This window comes from Bolinopsis microptera, chromosome 1 (genome assembly GCF_026151205.1).
Source record: "Bolinopsis microptera isolate Bmic1 chromosome 1, MBARI_Bmic_1.0, whole genome shotgun sequence".
Lineage (NCBI taxonomy): Eukaryota > Metazoa > Ctenophora > Tentaculata > Lobata > Bolinopsidae > Bolinopsis > Bolinopsis microptera.
Window position 1 is genome coordinate 4,876,952 of NC_087072.1, and position 22,510 is coordinate 4,899,461.

The 22,510-nt window shown below is 38.5% G+C and overlaps 1 protein-coding gene and 2 long non-coding RNA genes across 9 annotated transcripts in view; 2 read left to right on the forward strand and 1 right to left on the reverse strand.

The window, feature by feature from the left end:
- Nucleotides 1–1,750: 1,750 nt before the first annotated feature.
- LOC134818058 (uncharacterized) lies at nucleotides 1,751–5,336 on the forward strand. Its single transcript, XR_010160601.1, has 2 exons — nucleotides 1,751–1,999; nucleotides 5,115–5,336. It is a non-coding gene; the product is annotated as an uncharacterized LOC134818058 (long non-coding RNA).
- On the reverse strand, nucleotides 2,429–5,325 carry LOC134818045 (uncharacterized). 3 transcript variants are annotated; one of them, XR_010160600.1, is made up of 3 exons: nucleotides 5,242–5,325; nucleotides 2,896–3,000; nucleotides 2,429–2,734 (listed from the first exon to the last, which is right to left on the reverse strand). It is a non-coding gene; the product is annotated as an uncharacterized LOC134818045 (long non-coding RNA). The 3 variants fall into 3 exon arrangements; XR_010160598.1 differs by lacking the exon at nucleotides 5,242–5,325 and adding an exon at nucleotides 5,022–5,119; XR_010160596.1 differs by lacking the exon at nucleotides 5,242–5,325 and adding an exon at nucleotides 4,596–4,897.
- Nucleotides 5,337–17,996: 12,660 nt separating the features above from the next.
- The window catches only part of LOC134813957 (coiled-coil domain-containing protein 178-like), a 66,008-nt gene continuing 61,494 nt past the window's right edge, over nucleotides 17,997–22,510 (forward strand). For all 5 annotated transcript variants that reach the window (XM_063821934.1, XM_063821941.1, XM_063821911.1 and 2 more), the window contains exons 1-4: nucleotides 17,997–18,121; nucleotides 18,252–18,384; nucleotides 18,535–18,623; nucleotides 18,788–18,934. In XM_063821934.1, the coding sequence (XP_063678004.1) occupies nucleotides 18,005–18,121; nucleotides 18,252–18,384; nucleotides 18,535–18,623; nucleotides 18,788–18,934 (486 nt within the window). In that variant the 5' untranslated portion in view covers nucleotides 17,997–18,004. The remainder of the gene's footprint in view (nucleotides 18,122–18,251; nucleotides 18,385–18,534; nucleotides 18,624–18,787; nucleotides 18,935–22,510) is intronic.

Below are 22,510 nucleotides of genomic sequence, written 5' to 3' on the forward strand. Positions count from 1 at the left end.
TAAATAATAAAGGCTAAGGTGTTTTGCAAAGTGAAGACAATGGAAAAAAACGTCAAAACTGATTATATAAATGCAACTGTTGCATGACTTGAGAAACGTCTGTCATCAACTTTGGACTTTTTATTTTTTGGTATTGTTCCGCATCATCCACATCATTTTTGCTTTGCATCTGCATTTTATATCGTTGCTTTGCTTTTTAACAGGCGATATTCGTAAAATATTTGTTCCAAGACGCTATGATGATGATAGCTATTTATAAAGCTTTGATAAGATTGCTGCCATCCAGAACCTTGACCCCCATCCAGAACCTTGACCCCCATATCAAGCACCTACTGGTAAGTGACAAGGGCACTGCTCCAGCATGGGTTGAAGTGATGGAAGGAGATCTAAAGCAGCTGAAAACTTCAGTTGACTCTACACTCGGAAAGGTTTCTGAGTCTGATAGTGGCCTAACAGAACAGATTAAAGTGTTGAACAAGCAACTGCAGGACTTTTCTACTCCTCAAGTAAGTGCTCAATCTTCCTCCAAGACCAACGATCTCATGGAAAAAATAGAGAAGAATCTGCAGGAGCTAAATTCCAAGCAGTCTCTGGAGACGAATCAGGAGCTAACAGCCATTAGACAGTCTTTGAACACTCTTGAGCAAAATTCTTTGGCTTCTTCTGACCATTTAAATGCCCAACTTACCAATTCTTCACTTGCCCCTGGCCCAGACCTAACAGCTAATGAGCATCTCAAATCAAGAGAAGAACCAGTTGTAGGCGCTATAGAAGAGTTCATCACCACAGAAGAGCAGGATCTTCTCCTCCTTGCCTGTCAATCACTTGACGAGGATTTTGTTGTGGAAGGAGCTCGTGCTGTGTATTCTCTGGGAGAACCATACAAGTATAATGGCTCCAAGTCACCCAATGGTCAGCTAGAGTCAACCAGCTTCTCCAAACTGATGGACAAAATCAATGGGGCATTCTGTAGTGGTGAGAAACCGAAGATCAATAGTCTGCTGATCAACCGCTTCAAAGAGGATGGCTCCCTACCAAAACATTCGGATGATGAAGCCACCATCCACCCCGAATCCGAAATTTTCACTGTGTCCATCGGAGGCCAGTGCAGCATCAAATTCTTTGACAAGAAGACGGATGATATAGTCCTTGACCACCCATGTGTTCCAAGATCCATGTATCGCATGACACGAAGTAGCCAAGAGTATTACAGCCACTGTATCATGGATGGGGCAATAACTGGTGGGGTCAGATACAGCCTAACTTTTCGTTCAGTTAGCTTCAGGAACAAGAACTCTACGTGCATCATAGGAGACAGTCATACAGGGGGGCTTAAGTTTGGGTCAGATGCCAGGAAATCGTTTGGACAATGGTTCCCTGGGAGGCAATATTTTGCACCAGTGGTTGACCAGATTGACCCATATGTCACATGTGGTTATCGTAACGTTGTTTTGATGTGTGCGATTAATGATCTTAAAAAACCTGAGATCAAGAATACAGCTGATATTAAACGAAATGTATTTATTCCCTTTATTAAAAAGATTGAGAAAATTCATGCTATTAACCCTAAGGCACATGTATATGTTTGTCCAGCCCTGCCTACAAAGCTTGCTGAACTGAATAGAAAAGTTGTTTGCTTTAACCGCCTTATTCTGACAGAGCTGATCCCTTCAAATTTTGGTGTGACTTACGTTGATGGGTTCGGTGGGTTCTGTGATGATGCTGGGCTTCTTAGCCAACAGTTCTCCAGAAACATCGGCCGAGACCAGCGACCAGATTATCTCCACCTTAACTGGAGGGGTACAGCTAAACTAGGCACTTTGATTCGTAACACAGTGCTTCTTAGAATGAATGGAGGAGTTGATAGAAGGAAAAGGAGAACAGACGAGGTTGATGGACGCTCATATCGGAACGTGTTGAGTGGGACGGGTTCTACTACTGCTGCTGAGTCTCGACACCAGGATGGTTACCAGCCATTCTGACTCCCCTGAGTAAAGAGGTATGCCTAGTCTGTGCGAAGTTCATTAACGTAGGACAATTCATTGTTGAATGCTGTGAATGCGACTGCCCAATGCACCATAAGTGCTATACCAAATCCATTAACAATGACACATTATCTGACGATTTTTACTGTCCCAAGTGCGTACATTTAGCAGTTATTCGTTACAATCCATTTCGACTTGCATGCACTAATTTAAGTGATATTGAAAGTAGTGAAGTGGATGACACTATCATAAAAGTAGATCAAATACTAAATAACTGCGTATCGTACAATGTCAAGGAATTCAACAAAGCACTAGATAATCAAATGAATGAATTTTCATCGCTTCTCTTCCAAAACATCGACGGCAATAAGTCAAATTTCGACACTTTCGCTATTGAATCCCATAGGCTCACCAAGAAATTCTCGATCATAGCCCTAGCGGAAACAAATGAAGGTCCTGAATCCAGCAGTTTGTATCAATTAACTGGATACAACAGTTTCTACCAAAACACAATACCAGATAAAAAAAAGGGCACTGGAGTGGCTCTCTATGTTTGTGACACTCTTAGTGCCAGAGTAAACGGCAATGTATCCCATATCACTGAACATTTAGAAACTCTTTTTGTGGCCGTAAGTAGTACAACTTCCCCAGTAACAGTTGGTGTAATGTACCGTCCTCCAAGTGGTAATGTCAATGTTGCACTATCTGAACTCTCTGACATCCTTGACAGTCTCCCCAAGTGTAGTTACCTAGCGGGTGATTTTAACATTGATTTACACGATAAGAATAGCACAATCGTACAACGCTATGAAGAAATACTATTAAGTAAAGGATTTTCCCCCTAATTTCGTTAGCAACACATGAGAAACCAGGCTGCAAAGCATCCTGTATTGATAACATAATAACTAACGACGTAGAGAGTATAGTAGCTTCTGGAATACTGACTGACCGTATATCACACCACTCACCCATCTTCCAAATCTTTGATAGAAACTTGGACTCTAGCAGAATTGACCTGAAATACAAACAGTATTATGATTACAACAAACCGAATGTAAAAGCTTTTTTACAGACTCTGGAACATGATCTCAATAATAATGTTATCGACAATTTTACAACATTTCACGACATATTTAAGGACTGTATAGATAGAACTTGTAAGTTAGAAACCCCTAAATGCTCTAAAAGAACAGCACTGAACAACCCATGGATTACACCAGACCTTGTGGGCAAAATTTCATATCAGCACGAACTTTACGATAAATGGGTAAAGGTCAGAAAAGTTAAATGTAAATTTGGGGAAATTGAAAATAAAGGGGGGACATGCCAATGCCCAATATGTTGCTCAAAACGTGACAAGTATAAAAAATACAGTGACTGCAGGCGGAAGGTCAAAAAAGATCGCCGCAATGCTCAATCTAAGTTCTATGGTGGAAAATTTGCAGAGTTGCACGGAAACAGTAAAAAGACGTGGGAATTAATTAACCAAATACGGGGTAAACGAAAACGACAAACCAAACCTCTATTTACTATCAATAATGAAAAAATTACTAATCGTAGGGTAATAGCTAATGAGTTTAATAAGTACTTTGTCTCCCTAGCTTCTAATCTTAACGAGGCATACAATGAAATCGGCGAACTATTAATTAATGGCATCCCCAGTATCTATGACTACCTACCAAAATCCAACACGACCAGTATTTACATGCATGATTGTACAATCGATGAAGTATGTAAAATAATATCAGAATTGAAAAATGGCAAATCGTCTGATATCCCAATACATGTTGTAAAAGCGTCATCCAGAATTATCGCCCCCCTATTATCTGTACTATACAATGAATGTTTGAAGGAGGGAATATTCCCGGACGATTTAAAGATTGGCAGGATCAGTCCCATATACAAGAAAGAAAATGAAGAATTACTTGAAAACTATAGACCAGTCTCTACCTTAGCCGTATTTGGTAAGTTATTCGAGAAAATTATATATAGTAGGCTATACAGCTTTTTCCAGTCACAAAATATGATCTATGAAAATCAGTATGGATTCCGTAAAAATCACTCTACTAGTCATGCCCTGAATTTCTCAGTGAATTATATAGAATCATGCCTTAATAAAAAGCAGCACGTGCTCGGAATATTCATTGATCTAAGCAAAGCATTCGATACCATCTCAGCTGACAAATTACTGAGTAAGCTAGATAATTACGGAATTCGAGGCAATGCCAACAAACTCATTGCTAGTTATCTCTCTAATAGATATCAATACGTCTCGGTCCTAGGAGAAGAGTCTGACAAGCTTCCAGTTCTCTTTGGAGTACCCCAGGGATCTTGTCTTGGTCCGTTACTATTTATTATTTATATCAACGACCTATATAGGGCAACTGAACTAGGCAAGTTCATTCTATTTGCTGACGATACAAATATATTTGTCGCGGATGAATGTAAGATAAAGTTATATGAACGAGCAAACCAAATTCTCAAACTGGTACAACTGTATATGAAATGTAATCTCCTGCATATTAACATTAAGAAATGCTGTTACATTCACTTTAAACCAACGAATAGAAAAAGCAAGGTAGAACATAATGAAGAAGAACACGTACTTACTCTAAACAATGTAGTAATAAAGCAAGTCAAAAAGGTGAAGTTTCTTGGTGTTATTATTGATGATCAGCTTAAATGGGATGCTCATATACGGTCGCTCAACACAAAGCTGAAATGTGAAAGTGGGAAAATTTGTAGAATACGGCACATTATTCCAGAAAAACTCTACAAAGAACTGTACTACACACTATTTGAATCACACTTGCGATTTGGGATATCAGTATGGGGTGGCCTTAGTAACAACAGGCTTGAACCAATATTTATCACTCAGAAGAAATGTGTTAGAATACTATTTGGTAACCGAGAGGCGTACTTAGAAAAGTTTAGAACTTGTGCTAGAACACGAAGTAAAGACAAGCAAAAATTAGGAAGCGACTTCTATGAAAAACAGCACACAAAACCGCTATTTAAGAAAAATGGTTTACTAACCATACACAGTTTGTTCAAACACACATGTTTATTGGAAATGTTCAAAATCAATAAATTAGAATCCCCAGTCCCACTCCTAAATCTATTTAACAGATCATCAAGACGTGCTGATCGATTCATCACTCCAACCCCATCCACCTCCTTCATATATCAATCGACAAAAATGTGGAACGATTGTAGAAACACTGCTAGCAATATCAACTTCTCTACATCAACGAACCTTGTGAAATCCACAATAAAAAAGGAGTTACTCGGCATGCAGTCCAGGTACGACGAAATAGATTGGTGTGAACTGAACTTCGATTCCAACGAACTGAAATTCTAATGTCTACTCAATGAAGATATGCTGAGCGCTAAAGCCGATTGAAATGTTAATGTCTAAAGTATAAAATTTCGGCGGTCACGCCGCGCATTTTGCGCGCTGTGCCGCTATTTTTGGCCCATCTTATCAGATATTATTTACAATGTACTCGCACAGTACATGCAGGGCATGCCTCAAGATCATATTAGTGTAGGAATCATTATGTTTTCAACAATTCATTATATGTCGAATTCAGCAGTGGGTCCTCTCTTCGTCCGGTTTGTGTGTTTGTCGCCTGTCTGGACTCTCGTAGTCATGTAATTTTTAATTTTTAATTTCTAATTTGTTATTTTAATTTTAATTTTAATTTTTCAATTTTCTAAATGTGTGTTCTGCTCCGGGACTCGATTACCGTATCGGCTTTCTTGAGACTGTAAATTTGGAAAGCCAACTATGCGGGGCGCCTGCCCACCGGCACTGAAGAGTGATCAAAGAATTAACTAAAATTTCCTAATATAACGATTGAATATAGAGTTGTTTAACCGGCGCGGCCATGGGTGTGTGGCCTAGCTTTGGCTGCACACCTATGACTGCGCTGTTGCTGGTGGACAGGCGCAGTTTTTGTTGTGCAGTAGTGTTGCAAGAGAATAAAACCAACTTATTATGTACTAAATGGAATCAAGAATATTATTGACTATATTTGATAACGATGAATTGTAAATTTCGATCAATTTATATTTTTCGGTCTCCAATTATTGAACTGCGGAAGCTGGTTGCCTCAACAATGCTGACTATACATGGTATGACTGAATTGTAAAAACGTGATAATTGAACGAAAAATAAATGATGAACATGATTCAAAAAACTGTAAACCACCAAATGAATTATCGCTTAAATTTAAATAAGTATTTAAACAAAAACCACCATGTGCCGTTAAGCAGCAGGGCGCGGCTCATCTGGGCCACAGCAAATCGGCGAAAATGGGTTCGAAAAAGCCACTATTGGCACTCGAGTCCTTGATCTTTCCGATGGTTCACTGGGGCTTTTGAGCTGCCGTCCTTCAGCTTCTGTAAACTGAAATTACTACCAATCCAAGTTGAAGCAATCAGCCGACGCGCGGCTTTTATGGTTATATATGATATGTTTAATCTGTAATAAAGATCAAAATTCAAATTTGTTTCTCTAAAATTTGTTTCTCTAAGACCTCATCTTGAGTATTGTGTCCAATTGTGGAATCCAGTTGCGGCTCATGGAAGTTGGGGGACTGTTTTGGAGCTGGAGAGCGTCCAGAGGCGGTTTACCCGTCTTATTGATGAGGTGGGTACTCTTCCATACAGCTGCAGACTGGATATCCTCAATTTGACAACGCTGGCAGAGCGGCGAATACGTGGGGACCTTATCGAAGCTTTTAAAGTAACTAGTGGTTTGACTGAATATGGATCGGGTTTGTTCAGAATGAGCAGATCTGGTCTTAATCTAGTTTCAACCAATAGGTGTAATAAGAGTGTAACTAAAGTTAAGAATCTCCAGTCTTCTTTTCTTCCGGAGCGAGTCATTCCTTACTGGAACAAACTCCCTTCAGATGTCAAGAACTGCTCGACAGTTTTAAGCTTTAAAGTTAGATTGGAAGGATTTAAGAAAGAAATGATTTCTAAAAACAGTGTAAATGATTTTTATTTTTGGAATGTTTCGAATGAAGTTTTAGGGAAAATTGAAGGACCCAGTTATTTAAGCAATAAGGAGACACATAATGAATATCTTTGGTCTCATCCTTTTGTGGCAAAGAAGCGTTTCATAAATCTTTATTCCACTGGGAAGTATTAATGAATTATTTATAGATAATGTATTAGATTTTATTAATTAATAAAATTGAATTTGATAAATTATTAATGTTGATGGAAAAATATATTTATTTAAATTATTTTTGTATTTAGTGCAATGATATTTTGTAGACACTTGTGATGATGTTATGTCATAATCTTTACTTACTTACTTACTAAGACCGTCGACGAGTCCAACACAGCGCGCGTTTTGGTAGGTTATAAACCTGCAATTTGCTTTGCATTGTAAATCTCAATGGGTTAACATTGCATTGTCAACCAAATAGTGAATTTATAAAAACGCGCAAATGCATCTCAACATTTCATTCTATAGTATAATCCATAAAAATATGAAATCTATAGTAATATTTTCAAAAAAATTACAAAGCGTTCTTAAATTTTAAATCAAATCAAATCAAAATATAATGACACAAACATCATCACACATCATCAAAAATATATCTACTAAAGTTTAAAGATTAACTAAAATCTATTGGCCTAAACAGCCAAGTTAAAAATGAATCTAATTTACTTACTTTCCACTACTATATAAGTTGGTAAAGCGTTTTTAGCAACATGAACATGAGGATTACACATAAGATATTCATTGTGCTTCTTATCTATCTCTTTATTAGTAGCATAATTTAATACCTCAATCTTTCCTAATACTTCGTTCGAAACATACCAAAAAACATACCAAAAATACTATCATTTACAGATCCGTTTGAAATAGTCTTTTTTTTAAAGCCTCTAATCAAAAAAATTTTGTTTTAATTAAAATTTTGTTTTACTTCTTATTTTAAAACTTAACACTGTCCGTCCCACAATTCTTGACATCCGAGGGGAGTTTGTTCCAATATGGTCTCACCCTCTCCGGAATAAAAGAATTGCGGACTTTCTTCATTTTACTGCTACTTTTACTGCATCTACTGTTTGATATCACATCAAGACCCGATCTGCTCATACTGAACAAATCAGCTCCGTAATTGGCCAAACCACTTATCATTTAAAAAATTCAATGAGGTCCCCACGTATTCGCCGCTCCATGCCAGCGTTGTTAAATAAAGGATTTCCTAGTCGACGACTGTATGGAAGAGTACCCACCTCGTCAATCAGACGGGTAAACCGCCTTTGGATGCTCTACAGCTCCAAAATGATCCCCCAACTTCCATGAGCCGCAACTGGACTCCACAATCAAACACAATACTCTAAATGAGGTTTTCAAAACTTTGTAAAAATTATAACAGTTTTTGAGTCGAGATTAACGGGTGATACTCGTAAAATATTTGTTCCATATATACCGTCGACAAGTCCAACTTGGCGCGCGTTCTGGTAGGTTGTAAACCTACAAAGTCGAGAAACGTTTTAAATGATTTGGCCCCCATCGTTGACCATTGTTAATGATCTGGCCCGGCGCGCGCTACTTCGTAGCACTTGCCGTCGGGCAAGTGACATTTCGAGAAGAAAGCGACGCGCGCTACTTCGAAGAAATTTAGACGAGTAACATCCGTCAACCCCCATCGTCGTTTCACCATAGAGTTTCTACGATACAGGGGAGCCGCGCACTCGTGCGCGGCGGGTCAAACAACGTATGATAAAATTTTACTAATTCGCTCGCCCAAAAATCATCACGGGACTTAAGTTTTTATGGTTTTGCAGTCGAACAAAACGGTTTTACATAAACCCTTATCCCAAGCAACCCTAGCCCTAACCATAAACCCAAAGCTATCCATAATCCTAACCACAACTCAAATCCTTTAATAACCCAAGCGGATGATGATTAATCACTCTACACTCGACTGTCACGTGACTTTTTCAACCCGTTCTCTAGCTGGTTCTGAACGACTTTTCGAAACCCTTACCCTTTAATCTGATCCCAACCCTAACCCTAACCCAATCCTTAACAAAAACATATGCTGAAACTCTAACCCTAACGAGAAATTAGACTAACTTCCTTATACGGTCATATCACGTGATCGAGACAGTTTTTCGCCAATATCTCGTCAGGGGAGCATTTTAACCCTATGTCATGGGGGGTGATTCGGAATCAGCGTCCGAAAATACATCGATTGAAGTTGGTTACAACCGTCGGGGGCCCTTTTAGAACAATCTCGAAGATCGACTGTAGAGTGATTTAGCACGCTCGAACCCAAGCCCTAAACAATCAAATCGTTTTTAGGAAAACAAGGAAAACAAATTTAAATTTTGGTATTTATTAATAACAATCAAAACATATCATACCATAAAAATAAAGCCGCGCGTTGGTTGACTGCCTCAGTAAGGTGAATAATATAAGCTCGAAGGTGCCCTGTGCATTTACAGAACCTCATGCGGCGATCACATGATCATGAGGACCTGTGAGCGCCAAATTTAATTTAAAGTTTTTAGAGATCATACATCACTACGAGTTACTCATGCTTGCTTTTTTAATTTTTATAGGAGTGTAGGTTGTCAGGTATTTCATTCATTCATACTTAGTCGGTTTAAAGTTGATTGACGATGTCAATCCTTCGCATCTCGCCGATCTGCTTAAGGTGTGGTTGCGAGAAGGATTATTTGATGCGCGCGCGACCCAGTAGTGCATCGCGCTACAAGTTTAAAGCTGTTATATTTATGTTTAGAACTCACTATTGTTTAAACTATGAAAGCAGAACGTAGGTAATGGACAATATACCGACGACAATACCAAGGACCCGAGTGCCACAATGACTTTTCCGGATCTAGCGTGTCATGTGACCAAACAGTTTTTTCCCCATAACTTTCCAGGGAAGCATTTTTACTCTACGTCATGGGGTGGGGGGATTCGGAATCAGCGTCCAAAAATACTTTAAATTGATACCTTCAGGGCCTTTTCACAAAAATTTTCTTAAAATTTGGGCTTGGTTGACGATGTCAACCCATCGAGATCGTTGCTTTGCGAAGTAGAGCAAGAAGTCCTCCAAAATTTGGGCGAGCGATTTAGTGGAAGCGACCTTATCCACATATTTTAGTAAAACAAAAATTGTATATTTAAAATATACGGGTCTCCTGAATACTGGTGCAGCTCAGTAAAATGTTCTCCATCGCTTAATCGTAATTTTATAATCTTATCAGTGTCCGGGACTACAAAATATGGTTTATTTGATTATTCTCAACCTTGTATTGTTTAACAGGAAATAAGCCATGAATAGTTACTGAGTACAGCAAAAGGGTCTTGCAGTCCAGGACTAATGAAAATAAAATGAGAGAGAGAGAGGTAATATTCCTTTAAGGAAGCAATATTACCCCAACTTTCACTTTTTTCAGATCTCTTATCACTACTTTCAGATCTCTTATCACTACTTTCAGATCTCTTATCACTACTTTCAATTCGTTTTAAAAATCTTGCTCTGCCTATTTATTGAAATTTGAAGACATGTCTCATCATGGCAATTCTCAACAAAACTCGGATCGCCGACAGAGCAAGGCTTCCCGTAATTCCTACTGTCCCGTGACTTCTCAGTTGTGAAACTAATGTAACAGAACATGAGTCACAACCATTTTACATACCGGGTTATAATAAATTTGTACTTAATCGATTATTGAAGGAGGATGGAAAGCTTAAACACAAAGGTTCTGGTTTGGTAACGTTTTTGCGTGACAAATTTAATAATATTAATCAAAAATTTGAGCTTTGTTATTCTACCGTTGATTTTGAATCACTTTGTGTTGAAATAACAGTTAAATCTGAAAAGTTACTAGTTGTTAATTGTTATAGATCACCAAGTGGAAACTCTGATTCATTTATCGATATGTTTGGCAGTATCTTAAGTATATTGAACACATTTAAGGGACACAAAAGCTATATTCTTTTTAGGTTTTATCAAAACTTTGTAAAAATTATAACAGTTTTTGAGTCGAGATTAACGGGTGATACTCGTAAAATATTTGTTCCATATATACCGTCGACGAGTCCAACTTGGCGCGCGTCCTGGTAAGTTGTAAACCTACAAAGTCGAAAAACGTTTTAAATGATTTGGCCCCCATCGTTGACGATTGTTAATGATCTGGTGCATCGCGCTACAAGTTTAAAGCTGTTATATTTATGTTTAGAACTCACTATTGTTTAAACTATGAAAGCAGAACGTAGGTAATGGACAATATACCGACGACAATACCAAGGACCCGAGTGCCACAATGACTTTTCCGGATCTAGCGTGTCATGTGACCAAACAGTTTTTTCCCCATAACTTTCCAGGGAAGCATTTTTACTCTACGTCATGGGGTGGGGGGATTCGGAATCAGCGTCCAAAAATACTTTAAATTGATACCTTCAGGGCCTTTTCACAAAAATTTTCTTAAAATTTGGGCTTGGTTGACGATGTCAACCCATCGAGATCGTTGCTTTGCGAAGTAGAGCAAGAAGTCCTCCAAAATTTGGGCGAGCGATTTAGTGGAAGCGACCTTATCCACATATTTTAGTAAAACAAAAATTGTATATTTAAAATATACGGGTCTCCTGAATACTGGTGCAGCTCAGTAAAATGTTCTCCATCGCTTAATCGTAATTTTATAATCTTATCAGTGTCCGGGACTACAAAATATGGTTTATTTGATTATTCTCAACCTTGTATTGTTTAACAGGAAATAAGCCATGAATAGTTACTGAGTACAGCAAAAGGGTCTTGCAGTCCAGGACTAATGAAAATAAAATGAGAGAGAGAGAGGTAATATTCCTTTAAGGAAGCAATATTACCCCAACTTTCACTTTTTTCAGATCTCTTATCACTACTTTCAGATCTCTTATCACTACTTTCAGATCTCTTATCACTACTTTCAATTCGTTTTAAAAATCTTGCTCTGCCTATTTATTGAAATTTGAAGACATGTCTCATCATGGCAATTCTCAACAAAACTCGGATCGCCGACAGAGCAAGGCTTCCCGTAATTCCTACTGTCCCGTGACTTCTCAGTTGTGAAACTAATGTAACAGAACATGAGTCACAACCATTTTACATACCGGGTTATAATAAATTTGTACTTAATCGATTATTGAAGGAGGATGGAAAGCTTAAACACAAAGGTTCTGGTTTGGTAACGTTTTTGCGTGACAAATTTAATAATATTAATCAAAAATTTGAGCTTTGTTATTCTACCGTTGATTTTGAATCACTTTGTGTTGAAATAACAGTTAAATCTGAAAAGTTACTAGTTGTTAATTGTTATAGATCACCAAGTGGAAACTCTGATTCATTTATCGATATGTTTGGCAGTATCTTAAGTATATTGAACACATTTAAGGGACACAAAAGCTATATTCTTGGTGACTTTAATGTAAATCTATATAACTCCAATTCTAGTGTTGTTAGGAGATATTTAGACTGCATGTTTAGCAATAACTTTTTACCAATTATCTCACGTGCTACTCATTTTGGAGGCTTAAATGGCACATGTATTGATCATATACTTACTAACAATATATCTAACATAATTTGTAACGGCCTTATACGATGTAATATAAGCTGTCACCTTCCTACATTCGTAGTTTTGGACTATAATTTTGATCCTAACGAAAAGTGTAGAAATAGAAATAAAGTAAATATTAATGACTTTTTATTACAAGGGTTTTTGAATGATTTTAAATTATTAAAATTTGATCTTGAAAGTGATTCTGCCGAAAATATGTATTCCTTTTTTGACAGAAATTTTAAAACTCTGTATGATAAGTGGTTTATTAAAAGTCAGAAGTCTAGTGGTAATAATTCTCTTCTTCGCTCTGATTGGATTTCAATAGGAGTGGCCAAGAGTAGTGACACTAAAAACAAACCCTATGATATTTGGGTTATGAATAAAACTAGAGTTAATTGGAACAAATATGTTGATTACAAACGAGTGTTTGATGCTATTAGAAGTAAAGAAAAATTTGAGTATTTTGATAAATGTTTTAAAGCAAATCAACATGATTTGAAAAAGACTTGGAAACTGATAAACGGTTTACTAGGTAGGAAGAGATCAAACAGATTACTAGTTTTTCCTAATCAAGATGCAGCGCATAATTTTAATTATTATTTTGTTAATATTGCTAATGATCTTTTACTAAAAACGTATGGTGAAAATGCTAACGCGGATTTAACAGATTTTAATAAATATATGCCTGAGAGGAACATAAGCGAGCTATCGGATATTAATTTTTCAAGTGAAGAAATAAATAATATTATAAGTAAGCTTAATAATAGCAAGGGTACGTATTATTCTCCTAGGGTCCTCAAACTTTTAGCTACCACTTTAAGTCCTTTACTGGCTGATATTTTTAATAAATGTGCAAATGAAGGTTATTTTCCGAAAGAATTAAAAGCAGCAAAAATAATTCCTTTGTATAAGAATAAAGGATCTATTTCTGATATAAGCAATTATCGTCCTATTTCAATGTTACCTGTTTTTGCTAAGATTTTCGAGAAGTTAATACATAAAAACGTATCTGATTTCTTTAATAAGCACAATCTTTTCTGTGATAATCAGTTTGGTTTCCGCAGTAAGCACTCAACCTTTCATGCACTTGTTTCAGCAGTAGAAAATCTTCATGATGCTATCGATAATAAGAATTTTACATTAGGTATATTTATAGATTTTTCCAAAGCTTTCGATACAGTGCGGCATAATATCTTGTTAGAAAAGCTGGAGAACTATGGTATTCGAGGAAATGTCATTAAATTATTAAACAGTTATTTATCAGATCGGTTTCAGTATGTTAGCTATGGGGGATTCGAAAGTTGTCTCTTGAAAATAACCTGTGGTATTCCACAGGGGTCAGTGTTAGGCCCCCTGCTCTTCATTATTTTTATCAATGATTTGGCAAATATTTGTGAGTTAGCTAAATTTATCCTCTTTGCAGATGATTTAAACCTTTTTCTTCAAAATAAAGACCGAAATTTACTCTACAAAAATGCTAATGAGGTATTATCAAAGATTCACGACTATTGCTGCTTAAATAGGTTAATCATTAATTTTGAAAAATGCTGTTTTATGGAATTCGGAAGTAGTAAAGTTCCTAAGAATCAAAAGTTTGTTGGAATACTTAACAACCAGTTTAATCAAGTGAATAAGTGTAAATTTTTGGGAGTCATTATTAATTCTAATTTAACGTGGAATGATCATATTACCAATGTAATAACGCAAGTTTCAAAATCTTGCGGATCACTCTACTCCATAAGTTCTATAGTACCAGCCAAAGTGTTAAGACAAGTATATATTTCACTTGTTCAACCATATTTAATGTATTGTATACCACTGTGGGGTGCTGTTTTTCACCATCCTTTGCTGCAAAAACTGTTTGTGTTGCAGAAAAAATGTATTCGTATTGTGAGTAGAAAAACAACAAAGATTGATCACAAGTTTCAACATACAGTTACAATCTTTTATATCAGTTACAATCTTTTATTCAGTTACAATCTTTTATTCTAGCTTTTGCAACATTTTAATTGCTCTCTTATCGGTAGTGTTATCTCAACTTGCTGTTACACCGACACGTCGTGCTGTACGCCTTGGCTTTTGTAAAATGGATTTTTCCGTCGAACATCTGAACAGATTTGAAAAGGAGCTATCGTCAGCGATGAATGAGATTTTGAAGATGTCAAAAGCACAAAGCGTTACAGAACTGAATCATTCGAGATTAATGGCTGTAAATAAAGATCCCTTGGCTACTGCAGTTGAAAATCTTTCTAAGCTAATGACTAGTAATCTTGAACTTTGTAAATGTGCAGCCAGTACGATAGACAAACTTAAATCAGATCAGCTGAACTATCAGAAAGACCAGATTAAACAGCAACAGGAGCAACTCGACTCTTTTAAAACAACTGTTCATACCGAGATGAAGACAGCGTGGAGCGATATCGTGAAGAAGAACTGCGAGACAACTACAAGTACTCCGTCGATCAACAGTATAAAAACAGCTGTGAAAACCGTAGTTGAAGACGACATCCGTAGTAAGAATTTCATTATCTACGGTGTACCGGAGAATTATTCCCCTGATCCACACTTAGTGGCAGAAGAAGTGATCGAATTGATTTGGGAATCCTCAGGGTGTGATCCTAAAGTTGTGGCAGCAAATTCTATCGGGACTAAAATAACTTCAGGCAGTGGTAAACCGAGACCAATAAAAGTGACATTGGCTTGCGCGGAATCAGTAAAAATGGTTCTTGCTCGAGCAAGAAATCTGAAGAAATCTAAATGTACAGCGTACCACACATGGTACATCACACCTGATAGAAGCAAGGAGGAGAGAGCAGCTCATCAGAAACTTGTTGTCAAAGTAAAGGAAATGATCACTGATGAGCCAAAAAAGTATCATTATATTAGAGACGGCAAGATTTTCAGTGTAGATAAGGTTAAGGTGTAACATTCGGTGTTTTTGATATCTACATAATTACTTTGATTTAAATGTGTGTATGGCTCTTATTTATGGCTGTTGCGTGTATTTGTTGATTACGGCTAATAACGAGGAACTTTTAATTGTGAGTTAATAAACTGCAACCGTGATTGTAACTCAGGTATGTGATGACTTGTGGAGCACACATCGCTGAATAGCAATCGCGAAGCAGGTCTCACCAAGGCTAGGTATATTTAGGGTTTTTATTTTTCTGAGGACACTTTGCCAGTAGTTTAACTTTTTGTGTTGTGTGCTACGGTACAGTGTTTCAATTTTTGGATAAAGTGGTATGTTCTATCTTTCTATTTATTTATCTAATTCTAATGTAATATTTCAATATTATAGTAAACATTAACCAGTGTACCAAAAGCTGGTCCCCAAACAAACAAACATACGAAACCAATGTTCTTTCGTTTGAAATTATTAACCTTGTTTAACTTATTTACATACTTTACTGGATGTATTGCAATGAGGCTACTTAAAGAACAAATTCCTGTTGATGTTTATCGCCGGTTTAGCAAGTCAAGTAGATCATGCAGACTGCTATATCCTAAATTCTCAATGTCTAAGACCAAGAATAGTAATTTTGTTTTTAATGCATCCAAAATTTTAAATTATCTCCTTGATCATGATGTACCGTATCATATTTTGTCAATTTCACTATTTAAAAAGAGATTTAAGAACCATTTGCTTCATATACAAAACCTAGGGCTAAATGGGGATCATGGATGGCTACCATGTAATCACGATATCTTCTCGAATGTATCAATTTCATAAAATAAGTTAATTTCAACTAGGGAAATATAAATTGAAGTTAATGTTTTGGGGACGTTTGTGTGTTTTTTGTGTGTATTTTATTGTGAGTATTTAAAACAAGATGGGGACTATAATTGTAACGGTTTAAGTGTATACGTCTTTATTAATGTTGCCTCCGATTTCACTACACTGACAACATTCACTTTTTATTTTTTGTGTTATTTTTTACTTGAGATCTCATATCATAAAATTTTACCATCGCGATACGGGTATTAATTTACCTCCCAGCGGTGAGACACCGCTTCCCTCCATCGCCATGTTTGAAGCTCTCCCATCATCTGTTCTACTTCAGAGGGAAGTGACTTATTTTATATTTTAAAATTGTTATTATTCCGGTATAACAAATACATTTTCTAATCGTGTAATCGTGTTTATTTAGAACTTTTAACTTCCGTATCTGTCTCATATTCGCTCGAGAGTAGTATGGTTAACATGAACAGCAATGTCCAATGTCCATTGTGAGCATGTTATAAAACAACAACAAAATAATGAAGAATATGGTAAACTTAGTCTGGTTAAAAACGTGGTAGTTTTTATTTAGCTAAGCTTACCTGATAATGTCTGAGTTTGTAGTTTGATAACACATGATCTTTAACAATACAGCTAATACCTTGATGCCTTGACCCTTGGCCCCCCTGTCAGCAACTGTCAGCATTGAGCCCCCCCCCCTATTGTCAGCATTTGCCACTCACCCCCCCCCCCCCCCCTTCTTAATACGTACTCCCTTCTGTTAGCCAGGGAATGTGTTTTGAAATGCTGACGGGGGTGTAGGCAGGGAAAATTGATGTGTGACTTATTTGTACAGTTGGTCATCAGAGTTCAGTTCACCGAATTTCTGCTGACGTCAACAAGGCTCGGACCCCCTCCACCGTCAGCAGCCGTCAGCATTTTCAAACTCCTCCTCCCCCTTCGCTGCTGACGTCATATTATGTGAATGCTGCCACCTGTTCACAAACCAGTACTACATTTGATCCGACTGGGACTCATAAATTAAAGCCCCAATTTGCTTTCACTCTGATTTATCGTACCGCTGTCCTTTCCCTAAATGTTACCTGGTTGCAATGTGTAAGTAAATACCAGCAAGCCCTTTCTTTAATTGACCTCTACAAAACCTTAATTATCATCAGTGAACTGATGATTTTAGTGAAAAAATGAACATGTATATCCAGTGCAGTAGTCAATGAAACAAGAAATTTCAATGAAACAAGAAATTTAATTTTAGCACATTTTTACAGAACAAAAAGATGTAAAACAATTCATAAAATATAATGCCCATTTGGTGTATGCCTTTTTGTCCTGACTGCTAGTTTGGTTTAAGAAGGACAGGTAACTAACGGGGCAAGGAATGCGCGTGCCTGGAAGCTTTTGCACACACCGAAACGCTAGTTCAGTCACTGTATGAGTTTTTAGTAGAACTTAATTTGTAGGTAATTCATATTTCTCTCTCATGTGACAGCAATAACCAAGCAGCAGCCAATCAAATTTAAACCTCAGAATCACTTTAATCAGTCAAAACTAATACATTGCTCACCTCCCACTATTTCCCTAATTGATGTTGAGAATGGAAAACACCAACAAATTTATTATCAACATAAACATCGATTTGTACTTAACATCATATATCATTGCATTGTTCTTATTGAAAGTTTTCAAAAAGGTTTGAATGTCAGCAACCTCGACAAAGACCCATTCTGCGTCCAGCAAGTCAAGCCGACGTGTAGCTTTCGCAGATGCTGTCTCGGATCACAATTCTGGTGTAGGGACTGAACTTGAAAGTCGGGTTAGTCTTTAATAGTGGTTTAGAACATTTATGGATACATAACAACACTATAGTAATATGATGACCTGATTTACAATCGTTTACTCTCAATTGATTGATGATCATGGATCATCTTATGATTTGTTTTCAGAATGAGAGTGTTCTTGATTTAGCAGACATGGATCCAGGGGACCAGGTAGTACTGGACATGGCCGACCACCCTCCAGCTCCCACAACTGCAGCTAGTGATGGTCTGGAGTCTGCTTTAACCATCTATACTCCTGGTATGTTAACTTGTGCAATCATTTCAAAAACGGGTAATCATTTGGGTTGGGAGCCGGAAATGTGTGAACTGTGATTGAAGTTGTGATTTCTTCTATCACTACGAATTGCTAGTTGTATAATGATTTGAATATAGTGCTGTATTTAACCAGGTGATGAGATGGTGCACATTCCTCAACTAGGAGGATTGAGAAGGGAGAGTTGTGAGTGGACTAACACTAACCTGCCTTGTATCAACAAGGTATACCTTCAAACACTTGCTTTATTTACCACAATACTCATCCAGTTCCTCCGGCAGATGTTTAATGATGTACCAACCAGCTTTATGTCCAAAAACCGGATTTGAAAAGATAAGTTTTATTTTTCGAAATAAATTTAGCATCTGATTACAGCATGTAATTTCAGGTAGCTGCCCATCTAGCAGCATTACAGCGTCAGCTGGAAGTACCCCGAGAGTTGACGTACGATGAAATGGGGAGATTGGAGAACATGGTCGGCCCTACTCCTGGCATGGTTAACTCCATCAAAGTCACCTCTCTTACTTCCAATCCGGTATGTTACTCTCTCCTTGAATTACTCAGATTATCTCGAATATAACTTGTGGTTTAACTTCTGAATGATCGACAATTTATTTATTTAATGTTACATATAACTGGAATTACATTTTTTTTCCTTTTCGTTATTTGTCACAAAATAAACCAGAAATATAGATCTAGGTAGTAGAAGCTGTAAACGATTTCAAACGGTGTATTGAACAATTCCATAGCTTTAAAATGTTTACTCAAAAACAGCAAAGATCAAATTTGACGCTGGTCAGTTATAGTGCTATGTTAAATCCATAAAATATCCTTTTTCTTCAGTTAAATGGAATTCTTTAAAATCATGTCTGTTATTACAAGTATCAACTATCAAGTCTATCAAAACATTTAAAAGTTCGTACATAAGTAAATAAACCTAGATACCATCAGTGGTATCAGAGTGAAGGGAAGACACCACTTGATTTAATCTGCTCCTAAGAAAACGCCTGAAACTCCTCACCGTAACGCTGTATATAAAAACATTTGATGTGATGCTGAACCAGAGGAATGTCCAAGCTATTCTGTAGAAAGTTATTAAAGCTGGATCACTTCCCCCTATACTGTCTTGTAGAAGGTGAAACACGATGTAAGGCATGGTAGAGATAGAGTAGATAGTGGCCGTCAGTATTACAGTGATAATACCCTGTACTGGGGCAGTTCCACCGCATCTTTTGGCAACTTTCTTAGCTTCGAGAAGGTGTTTTACTAAAACGGTAGTACAAAAGATGATGCTAAGATTTGGAAAAAGAATGAAAATGACGTTGGAACCGATTACTAACCAAGTCAAACGGTTAGCAAAACTAAAGTCGCAGGTGTAAATTCGGTAGTCGAACAGAATGCCTTCTCTTCCAAAACTGAGAAAAATGGCAGAAATAAGCAAAGCAAATAACCAAATTCCGGCACATACCACTTGGGCTTGTTTCCTTGACAAATATCTGGTTTTGGCAGGATACTTTAACAGCAGCACTTTACAGATCGTCATAGCGCAAATAAATAAAAAGCCTACAAGGAATGCACAGTGGGGGGAATGCAACGTCAATTAATGTCAGTATTCCATGAAAACCCCAAACTGACATTGACATTAATTGACATTAATTGACATTATTTGACATTAATTGACATTAATTGACATTAATTGACATTAATTGACATTAATTGACATTAATTGACATTAATTTGTCTTGAAATTTGAGATTATCATTATTCGATAAATATTCAAGATATTCACGTCTATGTAAGTTAGACCGGTTCAAAAAAACAAAATGTCCTTGAATAATTATGAGTATATAATCAAGAGGCTTACATATGAACATATTGACATGGCTGTAGAGTTGAGCCTGTACGGAACCTAGTAGTTTCAGTTCCTTGTTTAACTTGCCGTACAGCAAGGACATTCACTACTTTAGCCCGGCGAGGCACATAGCTCACTCCACAACTCCGTGTCAAATGTTTCATATATACTAGCCAAGAACACAAGATATATCCTTGTGTGTTTGGGAAGCGCTCATTACCGGTCATTACATCATTACTGATGCAGTCAGGCAGAACTGCTTCCTATCCCTTCAGTTTCCCACAGTCTCTCGAGCTTCGTAACTGCCAGAGAAGTCTCTTAAACAATTACTAGACCCGGTGATTATATAATCAAGAGGCTTATGTTCTTATCTGTTGATCCTTAGGTTCAAAGACCACAACAAAAAATTTCAGCTTCCAACTCTTCCATCTTCGGTCTCCACCGGCCACGCCCATATTTTATTGGTTTCTTATACAGGTAAAATATCTAGAATCGGCTTTTTTAGTATGAAGGAGTAATGTTAGCTGTTTAAGATTCGTTATTCAAATATAGGGGGGGGTGTCACGTCCGTCTATGTCCGCTTGTCTCATAGAATCCAAAAAGGACAGGACATAGGCGGACATAGGCGGACATAGGCGGACATAGGCGGACATAGACGGACATAGGCGGACATAGGCGGACATAGGCGGACATAGGCGGACATAGGTGGACATTAATGGACACCTAAATTGCTAAATAAAATGTTCAATTTTTGCTGTTATAGGGGGATCATGTTTTTTGTCCGTTTGGTACCCTATATTTTCAAAACGGACAAAAAATAGAGCGGACAAAAACGGACAAAAATGGACAAAAACGGACAAAAATGGAAATAATCCTACTCTTCCTCCTCCTCCCCCTGGGTCTTCCTGATCTTCCTCAGTCCTCTTCCTCCTCCCCTCCTCAGTCCTCCTCCTCGTCCTCAGTCCTCCTCATCAGTCCTCAACAGTCCTCCTCCTCCTGAGTCCTCCTCCTCCTCCTGAGTCCTCCTCCTGGGTCCTCCTCCTGGGTCCTCCTCCTCCTCTTCATCCTCCTCCTCTTCCTCCTCAGTCCTCAGTCCTCCTCCTCATCCTTCTCCTCAGTCCTCCTCCTCCTGGGTCCTCCTCCTTATCCTTCTCATCAGTCCTCCTCCTCCCCAGTCCTCTCCCAGTCCCCCTCCTTCTCCTCCTCCTATTCAGTCCTCCTCCTCCTCAGTTCTCCTCAGTCCTCTTTCTCATTTCTCATAAGTCCTCCTCCTGAGTCCTCCTCCTCCCTCTCAGTCATCTTCCTCAGTCATCCTCCTCAGCCATCCTCCCCAGCCATCCTCCTCAGCCATCCTCCTCAGTACTCCTCAGTCCTCCTCCTTCTCAGTCATCGTCAGTCCTCCTCCTCAGTCCTCCTCCTCCTCCTCCTGGGTCCTCCTCCTCCTCCTCCTCCTGGGTCCTCCTGGGTCTTCCTGATCCTCCCCAGTCCTCTTCCTCCTCCCCTCCTCAGTCCTCCTCCTACTCCTCCTCCTCGTCCTCATTCCTCCTCATCAGTCCTCAACAGTTCTCCTCCTCCCCAGTCCTCCTCCTCCTCCTGGGCCTTTTCCTGGGTCCTCCTCCTGGGTCCTCCTCCTCCTGGGTCCTCCTTCTCCTCCTCAGTCCTTCTCCTCCTCCTCCTCAGTCCTCTTCCTCCTCTTCCTCCTCCTCCTCCCTCTCAGTCATCCTCCTCAGCCATCCTCCTCAGTCCTCCTCCTTCTCAGTCCTCCTCCGATCCTGAGTCCTCCTCCTCCTAAGTCATCCTCCTCAGTTCTCCTCCTTCTCCTTCTAGGTCCTCCTTCTGGGTCCTCCTCCTCTTGGGTCTTCCTGATCCTTCTCCTCCCTCTCAGTCATCCTCCTCAGTCATCCTCCTCAGTCATCCTCTTCAGCCATCCTCCTCAGCCATCCTTCTCAGCCATCCTCCTCAGTACTCTTCAGTACTCTTCAGTACTCTTCAGTCCTCAAAATGTTTGTCCGCTAATGTCCATCAATGTCCGCTAATGTTCACCAATGTCCATCCAAGTCCGCCAATGTCCGTCCGGGTCCGCCAATGTCCGTCCGAGTCCGCCAATGTCCGTCCGAGTCCGCCAATGTCCGTCCGAGTCCGCCAATGTCCGTCCGTGTCCGCCTATGTCCTCCTCCTACTCCTCCTCCTCGTCCTCATTCCTCCTCATCAGTCCTCAACAGTTCTCCTCCTCCCCAGTCCTCCTCCTCCTCCTGCGGC